An 18,547-nucleotide genomic window follows, 5' to 3' on the forward strand; every position below is an offset into this window, starting at 1 on the left:
TGCCTGTCAGGTTAGTATTTCAGCGCTCTCCTCTCTCCTCTCTCCTCTCTCTCTCTCTCTCTCTCTCTCTCTCTCTCTCTCTCTCTCTCCCTCTCTCTTTCCTTCCTTCCTTTTTTTCTTAGGCCCAGTCCACTGACAGAGGTTGGAGTTATCAACCTTAGATGATCTGTGGAATGTTTTAAGCATACGAAGAAACCTAAGGATTATTATGTTGCAGTTATGGAAAATGTGACCCCAGAATAGATGGTTGCTATGGCAACTCACATTAGAACATAAAGTCATCTGTTTTTGTGTTGAGAGGAAGAATCATTGCTGTTAGTGGTGAATGTGGAGGGAAACCTCTTGGAAAATTGTTATTCCCAACTCTTATTTGCTAAGCAAGAGTCTGAGCTATTCTAAGATCACCCTTGATGTCTACCGCAAAATGGTGGTTTCTATAAAAAGCTTGCATATACAGTCACTGAAGAAAATTACATGTGTTGGGGGTTCCAACAAGAAAATCCCTTTAAGACAGGGAGTCGTCAAAGAAGCCACTGCTACCAGGATTCTTTCTAGGGCTGAGACAATGGGGTGTTGTTGGAACTCAGTGACCTCCATAAATATTGGACAGGGAAAACCCCAACGCTGAAATACCATAAGCACAATGATATTAGGATATTGTATTTGGTGGTGGGACATGCTGAATGTTTAGATTTCAGATAGACATCATTAAAGGGATTGTTTTTAGCCAAAGGATTAAAAAGCATCGTATTTGTGGGGCTGGAGAGATGGCTCAGTGGTTAGGAGCACTGGCTGCTCTTGTAGAAGATCTGGCTTCTTTTCCCAGCACCCACCTGGTGGGGCTCACAAGCATTTGTAACTCCGGATCCCAGGGGATCTGAGGCCTTCTTCTGACCTCCATGGAAACCAGGCACGCACATGGTGTACCTACATATGTGCAGGCAAAACACACATACACATAAAATACAAAATAAAATACATAAAAACCAAAAGATTATTTAATTAGCGTGTATGAATGTTTTGCCTGAATGTATGTATGTGCGTGTGTGTGCAGCATGTGTGTACCTGGTGCCTGCTAAGGTCAGGAGAGAATTGGTATTACAGATGTTTGCAGAACGGTACCAGGGGAGGCACAGGGCTCTCTGCAAGGTTAGGATGCATGTTCTCTTGACTGCCCTCTCCCTCCTCCTCTCCCTCCCCCTCCTCCTCTCCTCCTCCTCCCCCTCCCCCCTCCCCCTCCCCCTCCCTTCTCCCCTCCTTCACCCTCTCCCTCTCCCTCTCCCCCTCCCCCTCCCTCCCCCTCTCAGTGGTGTGTGTGTGTTTATGAAGATGAGTGGACAAGTCATTGAAGATGATTCTTACTCCTCTGAGGCCTCTGAGGATTGTATTGAGGTTGCCTGGCCTGAGCTGTAAGACTCCTTACCCCATGAGCCATTTCTTCAGCTTAAGTAATAGGGGTTATATATCTGTGATCGGTAAGGCATATTTTAAAAAGTGCATTGCATGTATCCAAGCAAATATACACTAGTCTCATGTGTCCTAGGCCAGCCTTGACTTTTCTAAGTAGCCAATTACTTTGAACTCCTGCTTCCATATTCCAAGTGCTGGAATTACATAACCATCATACCCAGTTTATGTGGTCCTGGGGATTGAACTCAAGGCCTTGTGTATGATAGATAAGCATTCTGCCAACTGAATCACATCTCACTTACCTGGGCAGCTTTTTAAATAAGTGGAAGAAATGAAAATTAACTTCTAAAACTTTTAAAAGCAAAATAGAACAATTTAAAAGTTGTTCTAAAGTGTGTATAGTTCTAGGTAGATACAGTACCTAGTACTTATATTTTTAATAAAATTATTCATTTGTTAAAGTACCCATGAGTAAATAAGGAGGGGTATCTGTGATATAATTATTTATTTAAATTTTATTTTATTTATTTTTAATTTATACGTATAAAAATTTTATTTTGTATGTATGAATGTTTTATCTACATATATGTTTGTGTATCAGACCAAGTGGCTACAGAGGCCAGAAGAGGGCTTCAGATCCTCTGGAACTGGAGTTGTGGATGTTTGTGAGCTGCTGTGTGGGTGCTGGGATTTGAACTTGGATCTTCCGATAAAGCAATACAGTGCTATTGATGTCTGAGCCATCTCCTTGGCCCTCAAGGTGCTTTTAAACAGCACCCTTATGGCTCCTAGTACATAAGCTTTACCCCACTATTTCTTATCATGGGATCTAAGCCTTTCTTCTGAGTCACAGTTTTATGAACATGGAATATTACAAAATGAGTAGAATATTTGAAAAACGTATGTCCCCGTGTTTGTTCTATTCCTAAAATGCTATTGCGAGCATTCCTACTACTTAGTGGCTGCAGCTGTTCCGGTTCCGGTTCCGGTTCCGGTTCCAGTTCCAGTTCCAGTTCCGGTTCCGGTTCTATTTCTGGTTTTGATTCTGGTTCTGGTCACTGTCATGTTTTGATTTTGTTTATTTTAGTGATTTTCTTTTCCTTTCGCTGTCTTTTATTTTTATTTTGTTTTGTTGTAGAAACAGTTTGAAATAGAATCGTACACTGGTGTGGTAGCAAGTATCTTTAGTCCTGGCACTTGGGAGGCAGAAGCAGATGAACTCTGTGAGTTTGAAGTCTGTCTGCTCTACCTCGTGAGTTCCAGGACAGCCATCGGTATGTAAAGACACCCTGTCTCAACCACACCCTGCCCGCCCCCCCCCCCCCAAAAAAAAAAAAAAAAACCCAAATCCTACTATATGGCATTGACAGGCACAGTTCTCTATGTAGACAGTGCTGGCCTGGGACTCGCATTGATGACCCTCCTTCGGATACTTCCCAAGTTCTGGGATTCCCTTTGTGAGCCACCACACTTTGACCTATTTTACTGTTTTTGTTTGTTTCTTTGTTTTTGGGGTTTTGAAATACGGGCTCATGCATCCCAGGCCTGGCTGGCCTTGATTGAACTGGCTATGTAGACAATCTGCTTAATCGGAAGGCTCTTATTGTAGATATGAGTGAGGGAACAGACAGAGGCATCTGGAAGAGTCCAGAGCAGACTGGACCTGACTACAAGACAGAGAGAGAGAGAGAGAGAGAGAGAGAGAGAGAGAGAGAGAGAGAGAGAGAGAGAGAGAGAGAGAGAGAGAGAGAGAGAGAACAGAGAGACAGAGCGTGAGAGAGGGGAAGGCTGACAGACCCAGTATAGCTGAAATAGCACAGTTATAGAGAGAACTCGTGGCTGGCGGAGGGAAGCTCCTGGGCTGCAGATAGTTTCTGGTAGGGGAGGGGGTGGGAAGGGCTGGGATGCTAACATGGGCGTTGACATGGGTAACAGGTGCTTGTGATACCAAGGGAGCCTGGAGGCCAGCATGCACTTGATAGGCTCAGGGAATGAAGTTTCCTTTGGACTTGACATTTGCCTGATCTTTTACAGTATTTTATTTTATTTATTTATTTATTTATTTATTTATTTTTTTGAGTCAAGGTCTTACTATGTAACCTAGGCTAGCTATAAATTCCTGGCCACCCTCCTGCCTGATTCTGAGGTTCTCAGGTTACAGGCATGTATGCTACATCCCTGGCAATTATGTTGTCTAGCAAAGAGGTCACTGACAGTCTACAAAATTGAAATGTGTACTTAAAAGAATTACATGATAATCCAAGCTAGCAACAATTTTATTTATTCTTGGTGTTTGTTTGTTTGTTTGTTTTGGTGTCAAGGTCTCATGTTCACATTGCTTTCTTTTAAATCCTGGGTCCAGAAGTATACTTTTCAAGGTGAAAAGAAAAATCAAAGTTTAATATTTTAATTTCATTTTTCTCCTTGGTTTAAAAGGAGTACGTACAGCCCAAGCCTGGTCATAGGTAGTGATTTTTATTTTTAAATTAATTTTTATTTTTAAGTGTGTATCTCTTTCTTCCTCTCTCCCTCCCCTTCCTTCCTTTCCTCCTTCCTTTCTTCCTGGGCATTGACTTTAGTGCTCTGTCATTCAGCTACACCCAGCATGAATATGCTTTTCCATTATCCCTTCTTATCCACTCACAGGCACAGACAGAGGTAGAGAAAACAATCACCACATGTGCTCCCAGGCTATTTCTAGTTGGTAGGGTTTATTTATTTATTTTGCATGTATGTGTGGGTATTTTGCATGTGTGTGGGGGTATTTTGCATGTGTGTGTGTGTGCTCACCTGTGCATGCACCTGTGGAAGCCACAGACTGACGCTGAATATTTTTCGAGATTTCTCTTTCTTTACCCTAGCTGTCTCCCAGGGAGTTTTCTCCCTTGGGTGGGTGCTAAGTAATGTCCACCCATTTCCTCGTAAGGTCCTAACGACAAACCAAAGTTCACCCTGGGTGACCAGTGATTTTATCGGGCTTAGTTACAGAGTTGAAGGAAGGGGTTACTGGCAGGAGTGTAGGTTCTGTTCAGAGGACAGCTCTGCGTGAACCACAGGGGCTCCTACAGAATCTGGAGTTTGCTGATTGGGTAGGCTGGAATCTGCTCCTCTCCTCCTTCCCCACACCCGAGTGATTGTTGTGTGCCACTGAGCTAGACTTTTGACTTGGGTGTTGAAACCCAAACTGAAGTCTTGTCTCTTATGCTTTGCACACTGAGACATCTTCTTAGCCCCTAAGTGATTGATTCTTTCTTACTAATTTTTCAGGATAACAAGATCTCTATCATGAGTAGAGCTTTCAAAACATTTTTTTTTTTTAAAATTTTGAAATAAGTTCAGACTTTCAGAGAGATTCCAATAGTTCAAAGAATCCTCATACTGCTTTTATGTGGATTTCCTCAAATATAAATATTTTCTTCTTTTTTTTTTTTTTTACCACATTCTCAATCCCGTACTTTGTATTTTGCCTTTTCTTTCCCACCTGAGCCATAAAGAAGCAGATTGTACATACAATGCTTCTTCCACACACGAGCAGAGTGCCTCAGGTGCGTTTTCTAAAAGCAAAGATGCAGGTGTAGAATAAATCACATGAGGTGTTAATAGTGTCCTCAGAGGAGGGACAGTAGGGCACTGGTAACCACCTCTAGGCTTGTGTAGCTGACAGGAAAATTCATTTCCAGAAATAGCGAAGATATCCCACCTGACACCATAATGACCCTGGGTGAGATCCCTGGTCGTCTGGTGGCAGGACTTCAGGGAAGGAGGATGGAATAAATACCCCAATAACTCTCTCTTCTCTCTTCTGGCTTCTACCAATACAAATCCACACATTCACATGGAGTGAAGAAAGGCATGGTCTTTCTCATAGGAGAATGCTCCTCCCTCTGGAGAATGTCATAGAAGAGATGGAACTGGAAAATCAACATGTGTTAGCTGTAATGGAACACAATCAGTGCAGCCAAGGCTCGCCAATGTGCTAAGACTGGACCTAGTGGGCAAAGCATGGGGGTGGGGTTGGGGGAGGGATACAGCTCAGTCAGCAAAGGCCTTGCTGCCCAAGGATGAGGACCTGTGTTTGGACCTGTGTGAAAAACAAAATGAAACAAACAAACAAAAAACCAAAAAAACCCAAACAACAACAAAAACAAAACCCAGGCATGATGGCATGAAGTTATAACCCTAGCGCTGGGGAGATGGAGACAGGTAGAGCCTTTGGACTCACTGACCGACTAAGTCACATTGATGACCCTAAGTCAATGAAGGACCATGCTTCAAAAACCAAGGTTGTTAGCTCCCAAGGAACACTTCTCAAAATTGCCTTTTGGTCTACACACACACACACACACAGAGAGAGAGAGAGAGAGAGAGAGAGAGAGAGAGAGAGAGAGAGAGAGAGAGAGAGAGAGAAATACATACATATACACCACACACATACATATGTACACTTATACATATGAACATGTTTTCTTATGCAAACACAAACATATCCACATATAACATATGACATGAACATGTTTTCTTACATACACACATATACACCACACACATAGTTTAAGGAGTAATAATGTTTGCATAGATTCTTATTAATTCCCAAGGGGACTCAGTAACTGGAATAGAAATACTGGACACACACTCCCCTAACTAAATAATGAAAGTTTACATCAGCACAGTGGGACGTACTGGTACCATGTGTCTCCTGATCCATTTTACAGTATTCCAAACAAAAGTGCAGAGCTGTATCTGATCCAGCAGTGTCAGAGGAATCCGAGTAGAGGGACATTCTGTAAAACAGAGTGGTCTGGTGGATTGATTTGTTTCAAATATACATTTAAGTCCTGATTCAGGACTTAGTTTACAAATAGGGCCATTGCAGATAGAATTACCTAAGGTGAGCTCCTGAGTGGGCTGGGCCCTAATCCAATAGGAATATGTTCTTTTTCTCCTCAAGAATTCAATGAAATATTTATTGAGCAAATATATCACAAATGAACTAAAGGGGCATTTTAATTTAAAGATATATTAAACAACTTCAAATATTTGGCAGGCAGGCACATAAAGAATGAAAAGATTTAATCAGCGTCTACTACAAAAACCAAAGGTTAGACCACGGGGTAATGAGGAGCCACAGATGGGCTGCAGAAGTGGATAAAGTGCACTACCCAGCTTAGCACACTGTCCTTTACCACAGAACACATTTCATACTTAATTTCTCCCTTCTTGTGACAGACCGGGGGACCACTTCACTCTGGGTAATGGGCAGGTGTAATGCCTTGTAAGAACATTGTTAAATTCACGGTTAGCGTTAAGTATGTGTCCTATATTATAAACATTTACAAATTCATACTAAAAGCTTACTTTCTGATAAGCATTTTCCTATCGGCAAAGACACTTGGGACCCAATTATTTGACTCCCTAATTAGCAGCTATTGAATTCTCTCTCTCTGCCTAGTCTGTCTTAAGCAAAAGGATTATCAGTCTAGACAGATAATAGGCTACCCTATGCTAGCACCAACTCTTCTGAACATTCCATAGAAGCCTTGACACACTTATGCAAAATATTGTAGCTAATTGCCCTAGCTACTTGAAGGTACAGTACCAGCCAGGGCTGTTGGAAATAGTCTGTATTACAACCATAAGCCTCTATAAACCATTTTCACCTTGGCCAGACTCGAGGCACTAACACTGGTAAAAAACACCTCAGTGATTGGTGCTAAGGGGGGTGCGGCTGTGATTGGTTCAAATCATAATCTTTAATGACTGTGATCAGTGAAGAGGAGGTCCTGGTGGCTCATGCTGGCTTCAGGTGTTTCAAACTAGGCTCCAAACACCTCAAAGACCCTCACTTGCAGAAGTTTCACCCTTCTGAGAATATAAGTTCCTGTCAAAGTCTTAAGAACAAGATAGCTTGTATTCCTTTTTTAAAGGTTACATTTATTTATTTACTTTGTGTGTGGTGGTGGTGGTAGGCCATGACACAATGTGCTTGTGGAAGTCAGAGGACCACTTGTAGGAGTCACTTTTCTTCCTTTACCACATAGATTCCAGGGATCGAACTCAGGTTGATAGTCTTGGCAGCAAGCTCCATTAACAGCTGAGCCATCTTGTGGGCCCTTAATACAAAAACAAAATGAAACAAAAAACCAATAACAAGTATCCAAAATTATATAAGCTTTGGGCTTGTCCCTGGCTGGGAACTCATAATAATGTGAGATTACTTTTCCTGTTGCTTTTTTTTTTTTTTTTTTTTTTTTTGAAGATGAAGCCTCATGTATCCCAGGTTAGCCAGAAACTAAGCTAGCTGTTAGGGGTTGAATAAAAATGGCCCCTATAGGCCAATAGGGAGTGGTATTATTGGCCTTGTTGGGGTAAGTATGGCCTTATTGGAGGAAGTGCATCACTACGGGGTGGGCTTTGAGGTTTCAGAAGCTCAAGCCAGGCCTAGTGGCTCCCTTTTTCTTCCTGCTGCCTTCAGATCCAGATGTGGAACTCCCAGCTACTCTCCAGCACCATGTCAGCCTGCATGCAGCCATGACGGTAATGGACTGAACCTCTGAACTGTAAGCCAGCTCCATTCACATGCTTTCCTTTATAAGAGTAGCTGTGGTCATGGTGTCTCTTCATAGCAATAGAAACTCTGAGACACTAACCTTTAACCACTGACTCTCTTGCTCCTACCTCTCAAGTACCGAGATTAAAGTCATGTTCCACAATGCTCAGTTAATATCAGGCTACCTTAAATTTTCTGTTCACTGTTTCAGGTTTTTCTTCTTCCTCTTCTTTCTCCTTTATTTTTTTTTTTTTCTTTTGGATCACACACATGGTACCACATATCCGCATGAGGACCAACTTTACATGTGTGTGGGTTAGGTTTTTTTTGTCAGTTTGACACAAGCTGTAGACATCTGAGAAGATGGAACCTCGAGTAAGAAAATGTCCTATTGAATTGTGGGGCATTTTCTTGATAGATGATTGACAAAACAGGGCCCAGCCCAGCCCACTGTGGGTAGTGCCAACTTTGAGCAGGTGGTCCTGGAGTGTATAAGAAAGCAAACTGAGCAAACCATGAAGAACAAGCCAGTAATAAGTGTTCTTCTGTGGTCTCTGCATCCGTTCCTGCCTCTGGGTTCCAGTCCTGACATCCAATCATGATGGACTACAAGTCTAAGCTGAAATAAACCCTTTCCTTGCCACAATGCCTTTGGTCATGATATTTATCACAGCAGTAGCAACCTTAACTAGGGTTCAAATTATATTTTCTCTTCTTTCAGTGGTAAAACTGAGTCCCGAAGCTCATCTTGCTGTTCCTCAGAGTATACTTAGCTTTTCCACTGTTCTACACCTCATTTATCCCTACACAAAGGCTTTTAGTGTCTCACTACGAAGGCATGTCCAACCTGTGGCCCATAGGATGCCCAAGCCCCAGGATAGCTATGAATGAAGCCCAACACACAACTGAAAGCTTATTTAGAACACTGAGACTTTTTTTGCCTTTGCATTTTTTTGTTACTTCGTTGTGAGTTTTTTTCAAACATGAACTCTGTAGATGACAATGTCATGATCCAATGTCAAAAAGTTGGGCATGCATAGGAGGGTTTAGTAGACTTCTATCTGGAAATGGTTTTATTTCATGTCGCTCTGGCTTTAGAGTCAAGGGTAGAAGGGGTTACTGGGACAATTGATTCTGGTTAGCTGGAGCTAAGAAATTAGGAGTGATTAAGAAGAGACCAGTATCACTGAGGTGAAATCTTCTGGGAAGTGTTTTCTGAGAGCACAAGGAAGCTGTGTTCCAGAGATAGCCAAGGTTGTACTTCATGCTGCAGCTGGATTTGATAATGTGTAAGAACCACCCAGGTGGTACTGGTTTTGATGGCATGAAGGGGTCATGAGAGCAGCTGAGACTTGGCACTGTGAGAGGCCAGAAAAGCCATTGGTGAAAGTGCAGCCTTAGTTGCAGTTGGTGGTCCAGGATTGAATGGATCATGCAAAGAAGTTGAGGCTTGGCACCATGAAGAAAGCCTATCAGAGGCTCTTGGTAAAGCCTAGTTACAGTGGAAAACCCCAGCATATTGGAGATGCCAGTATCAGTACCATGGGATGACCACCAAGAACAGCAGCAGCAGTGGAATGGAGTCAACCAGAGCCTAGAGTGTTAGGGAGGGCAGAGCTGGAGAAGTGATCCAAGCTCTTTGCGGGAGCCCAAAAGATCATGTGTGGATACAGAGCCTTGGAACAAGAATCTGTAAAGTTGACGTTGCTTTGGACATTCCAAGATGTTAGAGATGTTAGAGCCATGGAATACTTGCCAAGAAAAACTGCTAACAGGGAGTGGAACCAGCCCAAAAGAACAAAGTCTGTTGCTGCTGCATGCAGACCTGCCAACACCAGTCACAAGGATGAAAGGAATTAGAGATCTGAAGAGTGCATTGACATTAGACATGGAGACTCGAAGTTTGCAGTTTGTCTAGCAGGTTTTTGGTTTTGCTTTGGTCCAAGCAAATTTCCTCACTATGACATTTTGGAATGGTAATGAGTATCCTGTGCCATGATATGTTGGAAGTGTGTGATCTGCTTTTTGATTTAATCTTATAAGGATTATAGTTAAGAGATTACATGAATCTCAGAAGAGACTTTGAACTTTGGACTTTTAAAAAACTGTTAAGATTGTGATTACATTATGGGGACTTTTGAAGTTGGACATATGTATTTTTGCATTATGTTATGGCTAGGTATGACACCCCATAGACTAATGCGTTCGAACAAGCCTATGGAACCAGGGAGTAGAATGTAGTGGCTTGAAATGTTAGGCCCATGGAATGTGGCACTATTAGGTGGTGTGGTTTTGTTGGAATAGGTGTGGCTTTTTGGAGGAAGCATATCACTGTGGGGTGGGCTTTGAAGCTCCACCTCCTTGGAGGGGTATGGCTTTGAAATGAACATTCTTTTGTTTCAAAGTCAAACTGTTTAAACAGGTGAAGCAGTTATGAAATTTTTAAAATTATTTTTAAAGGTTTATTTTTGCCAGGCAGTGATGGTGCACGCCTTTAATCCCACCACTTGGGAGGCAGAGGCAGGTGGATTTCTGAGTTCGAGGCCAGCCTGGTCTACAGAGTGAGTTCCAGGACAGTCAGGGCTACACAGAGGAACTCTGTCTCGAAAAACAAAAACAAAAACAAAAACAAAAAAACAAAACAAAAAAAAAACAAAAAACAAAAACAAAACAAAAAAAAGTTTATTTTTATTATTTTAAATTATGTGTAGGTATGCGTATTCCAATGTGGATATATACATATGAGATCAGGTGCCCCAGGAGGCCAGAGGCATTGGCTGTCCTTGAGCTGAAGTTACAAATGGTTGTAAGCTGTCTGACAAGGGTGCTGCCAACTGAACCTGAGTCCCCTGGAAGGGCAGCCAATATTCTTAACTGTTGAACCATCTTTCCACCCACCATTTATGTCAATATAGATGTGAAGATAGAAAAGAAAATAAGTTTGAGATTCTGAGTTAAGCTTTGTTAAGTTAAATTAAGTTAAATATTCCTTGAACGACTTGAATATATACATTTTTTCCAAGTAAAAGTTTCATGGAATCTAAATACATATATATACACAGATCAAGTAACTCTAGGGAAGATTCAGTACTCAACTTGAGATAGTCTGTAAGGGTAATATGTAAGTGATATTTGACGACTTGATACCAAAAAATAATGCAAAATACTCCATTAATAATTAAAATAGTGATTACACCATGAATGATTAGAGTTTAAATATGTAGGGGGCAATATTTAGAAAATGGCGCCTGGTCCAGCTTGTTCCGAGCAGCCACCATGTCCCTGCTGCTCCTCATCTTTGGCTTCGGCTAGCCAGATGCTCAGACCCTGGCACCCAGGAGATGCCAGCGTGGAGGGTGGCTCTGCCAGTCCACAAAGATTGGCTGAACCCCAGACAATATCTGCCATCCTCTCAGTACCAGATAGAAATGAGACTCTTAAAGCTTAATGATTATCTAAAGGATTTCTATATTTAGAAATGCTCAATCAACAAGATGCCCACACAATTAGAGTTGTTACCCAATATCTAACCTTTTGAGAGAAGTTGCTACCCAGGACAGCTTTCGACCCATCCATGGTTCTCCATGGCTGATAGCCTCCTTCTTCTCCTCCCCTTCCTCTTTTTCTCCCCTCCTTTTCCTCTCTTTCTCTCCCAGCTCCACCTCCTACTGCCTAATCACTGAGCTCCACTGCCAATACAATGTAGCAGAATAAAGATCCTGCAATGTAAATATATGGAAACCGTTAAAATGTGACAAAAATGAATTCCACCTGCTTATCCCACTCCACAGCTTTAGAGGATTTAAAGTCATCCACGTTGCTTACATTGTTTCTGTAGGACCAGGCTGGATTACACACAGGTGGGTTTGCATCCCATACATACCATCGTGTTGGTACCTAACATAGGTCGATATGCACCAGGGACTGTGTGAGTCTTTATGGAGAAAGATGATTTAATCTGGGAGGAAGGAACTGCTATGGAGGATGATGGTTGTTCAGGTGGCTTCTAGCCCTTATTTCTCCAAACTATGTAAATCCACTACGATGCTTCCTCAGGACGACTTAGTACCCCAGATACTTATCTTGCCTACTCTGGCTCACCAGAAGCTAAATGACAGGGAGCTCAAGTCACCATGAGATTATGATTTCCTGCCTCCTTTGTTTCTTCTCAAAGCACCAAAGTGGCACTAAGTGTTGTAAGTTCAAGACCTCTGGTTTTTCCTCATCATCTTGTCAAACTTACAGAATAGACTTTTCAGGTCACATTTTTTTTTCTTGTTTGGGGTGTCAGTGAGAACTTTAGTTATAGCAACACACATATAGCCACTGACACACACATGCACATACACACGCCACAACACACATACAGGCACGCATATGCACACACATGCACATATGTGCGCACGCACACATGTATACACACACCACACACATAAACCACACCATACACCACACATATACATACACCATACACCACACACATACCACACCATACACACACACCCCATACATACACACACATCACACACACCACACATACACACACCACACACACACACACACACACCACACACACACACACACCACACACACACATACACCACAGACACACACACACACACACACACCTATGACTTGACAAAGCCAGTCCATAGCTTGCTACCTGTCCACCTTGCAAAGCTGCCTCTCCTAATATTCAACATAGTTTTTGTGTTGGATGAAGAATTATGCAAAAAGCCTGACTCTCCATGGTGTGAGTTACCTTCCGCTCATAGAAAGAGGAGAAAAGAATGTTTTCTCTGGAGCATGACAGGGAAAATTGCATTTTCTGTTGACTGCACAGATCTGTCTATGCTGGGATCCTGCTTAACCTTTTGTTCAAAATAAGCAGCCTATATGATCTAATTAAGCCAGTCCCTCCAGCTTCAAAACTAGCTTGCTTTATTGCTCACTTCCCCAGCAAGCTGATCTCTGGATATACTTATTTGATGGGAAACATAGTCTGAGTGGCCCCTTCCTTAATCCCTGTGTTGGGATATCCAAGTTATACATCCTAGCCCATCTTTCATATGTCCCTTGAGGTCACTTTGTGGGGAACATGAAGCATGGAGTACTTCTGTCTCATAGACTTAGGGCTGTCAGATAAGTTGTGCCCATGGACGGCAGAGACGTCAGCTCTCATGGAGACAGAGTTGGTAGGCAGTGGTTCCTGTGACTCTTTGGGAAGGTCTAAGGACCCTTTTCACAGGAGTTGCCCGAGACCACCAGAAAATACAGACATTATCATTACAATGCAAAACAGTAGCAAAATTACAGTTATGGAGTAGCAACAAAAATAATGTTATGGTTGAGGTCACCACAACATGAGGAACTGTATTAAAGGGTCACAGAATTGGGAAGGATGAGCACCACTGAGTTAGAGCCATCTGACATGGAATCTAACTCTGGTCCTCTGGATGTTCTTAACAGCTGAGCTGTCTGTCTCTCTAGCCTCCAGTCTCAAGTGGAGAGAGGCAGGAGTTCAAGGTCATCCTCAACTACATAGCAAGCCTGAGGTCAGTCTGGGTTAGACGAAACCCCGTGTCAAAAACCAGAACCAAATCAAACCAACAGTAGCAACAACAACAAAAATTGAATAACAGTGTGGTGGCACACACCTTTAATCCCAGCACTCTGAAGGCAGAGGCAAGTGGCTCTCTGTAAGCTCTAGGCCAGCCTGGTCTACATAGTGAGTTCTAAGCTAGCCAGGGATACATAGAAAGACCTTGTTTTTGGTTTTGTTTTTTTAAAGAAAAGAAAAACTTACATAATGTGTAGGGCATATTTACACTAAAAGTAGAGTTGGTGATCTGACAAATTAAAGTAGGCATCTTACGTTTCTGTTTGCCAGTAAAAACTACTGCTAAGATCCTGCATTTGCCCAAATCCTATATTGCCCAGAGGGACAATCTATTGGGTCAGCAAGCTGGCTCATGGGGAAAGACACTTGTCATCAAGTCTGATGACCTGAGTTTGATCCCTAGAATTAACTTGGTGGAAGGAGAGAACCAAGTCCCAAAAGTTGTCCTCTGACTCCACCTGCACCCAGACAAGCTCCTCCCAACAAACAAATGGATGTAATTAAGTAAAAACAGGTGAGGTGACCCAAGGGCTTATTGAGGAATGTGGGTATGGCATTTAAACAAAGGCCAGGTACGGGGTACGGGATGGCACTTACAGAATCCTGTTGTGGAGAAGCAACTGAAATCACACTTAGATATCTATCTTCATGCCTTTAGGGACAAAATGAACTCAGGGAAGGGGCCATGCAAACTGTAAAGTGCCACTTTGCTTTGTTTAGTCCTTGTCCTACTAAGATTGTCAGCCCATGAGGACAGAAATGATCTTCCTTTTATGGGCATCCCCCAAATCCGTCAAAACGTTTGAGCATCAGTCCATGCTTAAAAGCTTTACCAATAACCTTGAAGTAAAATTTAAGGACATTGTTATCATGGTGTGTGTGTGTGTGTGTGTGTGTGTGTGTGTGTGTGTGTGTGCATGCACATGTGCGTGTGTGTGCATGAATGTACGCGCTCATGCACACACCCGGAAACCCAGAATCCATGGAATTGAGTTGCACAGTGTGGAAAGAGCTTCACTGTGCTTAAAAGGAACCCAGCCAAAGCCCTCTTCACCCATCTACTCCAGAACAAATGCTTGTCACCACCGGCAGCAGCCTCCCACCACCTGTCAGAGAACCACTGCCAACCGGTAATTGTACCGTGATGTTGTGAGAGGAAGCCTGACTTTAAAAAGGCGCTGGCAGAGTCCAGGGGCCAGCGGGGCCTTTTCATACCTGCTAATGAAGCCTCATTAGAAGCAGCGGGAGTCTGTGCTGGGGAACTGGAAGCAGCAGTCAGTCATGATTTTCCCCTGCCAAAAGGTGATTAACTTTCTGACTCTCGGCACCTGCTCTCGAAGATTTGCAGGGCAGAAGAGTCTAAAATGCGCAGCCCCACGCAGCATGCTTCTGGGAGGAACTCTTGAGAGTGCACACATCTACTCTCCTTACCTTCCATTGGCTTCCAGATTCTGAAAAAAAACAAACAAACCCATGGGGTCTTCTTCACCTTCTAGGCCCCAGGCTGTGTACAGGTTGGAAACTGAGGTCTTGATTTGGAAATAATAATTAATGATAATAAGAAATAAAAGAAGGCTACCCCAGGGCTGGCAGCATCCAACATAGCTGAGACAGCTGCAGTGTCTTCCTGAGTGGCTTTTGCACCCAGGTGGTTCAATTAGGAGCAGTTCGTTGCTAGCGGGGGAAGTGGATGTTTGGCTGACATGGAGCATAAGTGGCGTCTTTCTATTTCTGTTCTTCAGACACTGAATTATGTGAAGATACTGTGTAGAGTCTAAGTAACTGGTCTTCTGGGAGACTCGTGGGTTCACTTTCTTTGGTCCTGCAGGCCAGCAAGGAAATCTACCTGACAGAATCCCAGCCAGGACAGCTTGCTTCTTTTTTTAAAGGTTGTTGTTTTGTTTTGTTTTTTTCAGACAGGATTCCTTTGTGTAAGGGTCCTGGCTGTTCTGAAACTCTCTTTGTAGACCAGCCTGGCCTCGAACTCTCACAGAGATCTGCCTGCCTCTGTCTCCCAAGTGCTGAAATTAAAGGTGTATGCTCTCACACCCGGATGTTTGTTTTTAAATAAAGATAAACAATGTTTATTTGTCTTTTTGGAACTTTACATATGAAGGTCTTCAAATGTTCCCATACTGGAATATATCTCTGTTGGGGTGAGCAGCTCACAGTGACAAAGGGACAAAGACTGAGTTTATCTTGGTCTAATTCTGTGTAGCAGGCAGGTAACAGAAACAGAAGTGTTTATTTTTGTGGTGCGGTGGTGGTGGTGTGTGGTTTTAGAAGCACTGAGAGCTTGTGGTAGGACACAGGTGGTGGTTTCAGTTTGAATCTGAGGGCAGGAGAGTCTTGCCTGTGTGGGAAGCAGATGCATGAATAGATTTGGCTGGCCCAAGCCTTGAGAGAGCTGGCGTGGGGACTGGCATGAGAATCCCAAGAAGAAATTTTGAGCAACCATAACCTAGTAAGTCCCCGCTTGATGAGTTGAAACTGGTGGAGAGGTGCTATGCCACAGGCAAATGAGATATGTGTGTATATTAAATATGCATACGGGACATTCATGAGGCTCGAATGCCTTGTGATGCCTGTAATTACAGTGTGTTCAATAAAGCAACAGACTGATCCCTGTTCTGGCAAAATGCGATTGCAGGCCTGCAGGCCTGTAGGCACATGTGTGTGTGTGTTGGGGGGGAGGGTGGGTGTCACATTTGCATGTGACCAGGGTACCTGTCAAGTGCAGAACTTTTGCATGAATAGCATTTGTGTGTTGATAAAACCAGACTAGTTGACCTTGAAGCAATGGTGAGGGCTGATGGACTCGCCATGTTCAACACCCCTCCCAGAAGCATCTAAGAATGGCTCCCAGTACAGGAGAGTTGGGTAGAGTATATTCTTAGCCTGCGTGAGGTCCTGGGTCCTATCCTTTGAACCAACAAAACAAACACGCTCACACACACACATAAAATACCAACCCCAAGCCCCAAAGAGGCCCTGGGATCTGCAGATAGAATAAAGGCTTTCTGAACCCACAGGGAGTTAACCACAAAATGGCAGACTGGGAGCCGCACGCAAAGTATTTATTCAGAGAGGCCTTGGTTGTTCAAGCTACAGACTACATAAATGAGAGCAGAAGGGTCCTCTCCACTCCCAAGAAGCCTTCCAGCTCCATCTGAGTCAACTAGGGCTTCCAGCAGCGACTGAAGTTCTTCAAACATCATCACTGGTGGGCTGCTGAGGAAGGCAGAGTTTTCTTTGTGAAAAGAGGAAGTTGTTTTTGCTTTTCCCATTAGCTGAAAAGAAACACACATTTATCAGAAGCGACAGGAACAGAACATCAGTAAGGATGCCACAGTAGGAGTGTGGGAAGGGAAACCATGTTCTGAGAAAGGATTTGGTCTTTGGAACAAGACAGTGCCAAGGTTCGAACCCCTGTTTTGTGGTTTGATGAAATTTGGACAGATGACTCCCAGAACTCTGGGACATGAAGTCCTGCCAGTAACTGGGGGGTATGTGTGGTGCTCTGGTGGGCACAGGAGGGAATGATGGCAGCCAGGGTTAGGACGTGTGCACAGCAGCCACTCAGTGGGTGCTTATGTTCTTGAACGACATCCCACCCCCTTACCCTCCATGTTTATTTAAAACGACTTTATATATTCACTCATATGCGCGCAGGAGTCTCAAGGATTTAGTTTTGAACATCTGGCTTTCACATTCCACAGAAAGCAACTGGACAAGAAGACAGTTGCGGGAGAGACATGATGGTTTTTCCACTTGAAAGGAGGGGCTGGACAGTTTGCAGGTGGCTCTGTGGTCATTCATCTCAGCAGAGCAATGCTATGCTCTTTGAAAGGGGGCCAGGAAGCCTGGGCTCTAGTCCCAGAGTTGCTTCAACCTCTGTGTGTGACCATGGAGACCCCCTACCTCCACTCCACGTGGGCCTTCGAATTCTCTCTTGAGTTGTGAGAGACTATGTGATCCCTAAATTGTCTTTTGTATTTTATTTTTATTTATTAGCATTTGTGTGGGTATATGTGTGTGGGTGCACACATGCACACATGTATATGTGTGTGAATGCACATGTGTAAATGCTCACACACACATACACGCATGCCACGGTGCAGAATAGAAGCAAGAGGATGGTTTTGTGAAGTCAGTTTTTCACAAAAGAGACAGTGGCTAACTCCACCATCATTCCTGACACCTTGCTTGTCTTCCCTATAGAGTCCAAATTAAACAGCGCTTTCTCGGCACCCCTGTAGGCCAGTATGCCACTCCGATCAGAGAAAGTCGACAGGAAGCCTCCTCAAAATGTTTGAGAGTAGGGCTGGAGAGACACTGGCTGCTCTTCTGAGGACCTAGGTTCAATTCCTGCACCCACATGGTAGCTAACAACTATCTAACTCCCATCCCTTCTTTTGATCTCCACATGTACAACTCAGGTGATCCACAGACTTATATGTAGGCAGAACACCCACCCATAAAATAAAAATAAATAAAAATCTCAATTTAAAAAAAAGGCTTAAGAGTTGTTCTAGAAAAAGGCTTTTTGTTTCTCCCTGTTCTGGTCTTGAGTGAGCTGTGATAGCCGAGGGTCATCACGAGCCATTTTATGAGGTGCTGGGGGTGAACCCCAGGGCACTGTGAATCCTAGGCAAGTGTTCTCTTTACTGATTCAGCCCCACCTCCCATGCCCCAAGTGCATCCTTCCTGCAGATAAGAAGGAACCGAAGCACATCACATGCTCATACTTGGTCTCCTCTCTGTCCAGCAGGGCGTGGTAGGATGCCACATCGTTCTGTAGCTGGCTCTTGCAGGCCAGCAGGTGTGCCCGCTCCTGCTGCTGCTGCTCTGTCTCTGAGCGGATCTCTGCCAGCTCTGTCTCCAGCCTGCCCACTACGGCACCCAGGTTCTGCAGTTCCATGTCATGCCAATGCTGGGCATCATGTAAGGTGTTTTCCAGGCCTCGTTTC

At 43.5% G+C, this 18,547-nt stretch overlaps 1 protein-coding gene across 1 annotated transcript in view; it reads right to left on the reverse strand.

Moving 5' to 3' along the window:
• Positions 1–16,638: 16,638 nt before the first annotated feature.
• Bfsp2 (beaded filament structural protein 2) overlaps positions 16,639–18,547 on the reverse strand; it is a 50,309-nt gene continuing 48,400 nt past the window's right edge. The window contains exons 6-7 of the mRNA XM_034484388.2: positions 18,326–18,546; positions 16,639–16,867 (exon numbers count right to left, since the gene is read on the reverse strand). Of these exons, the coding sequence (XP_034340279.2) occupies positions 16,864–16,867; positions 18,326–18,546 (225 nt within the window). The 3' untranslated portion in view covers positions 16,639–16,863. The remainder of the gene's footprint in view (positions 16,868–18,325; position 18,547) is intronic.

The sequence above is a fragment of the Arvicanthis niloticus genome, chromosome 21 (genome assembly GCF_011762505.2).
Source record: "Arvicanthis niloticus isolate mArvNil1 chromosome 21, mArvNil1.pat.X, whole genome shotgun sequence".
Taxonomy (NCBI): Eukaryota; Metazoa; Chordata; class Mammalia; order Rodentia; family Muridae; genus Arvicanthis; species Arvicanthis niloticus.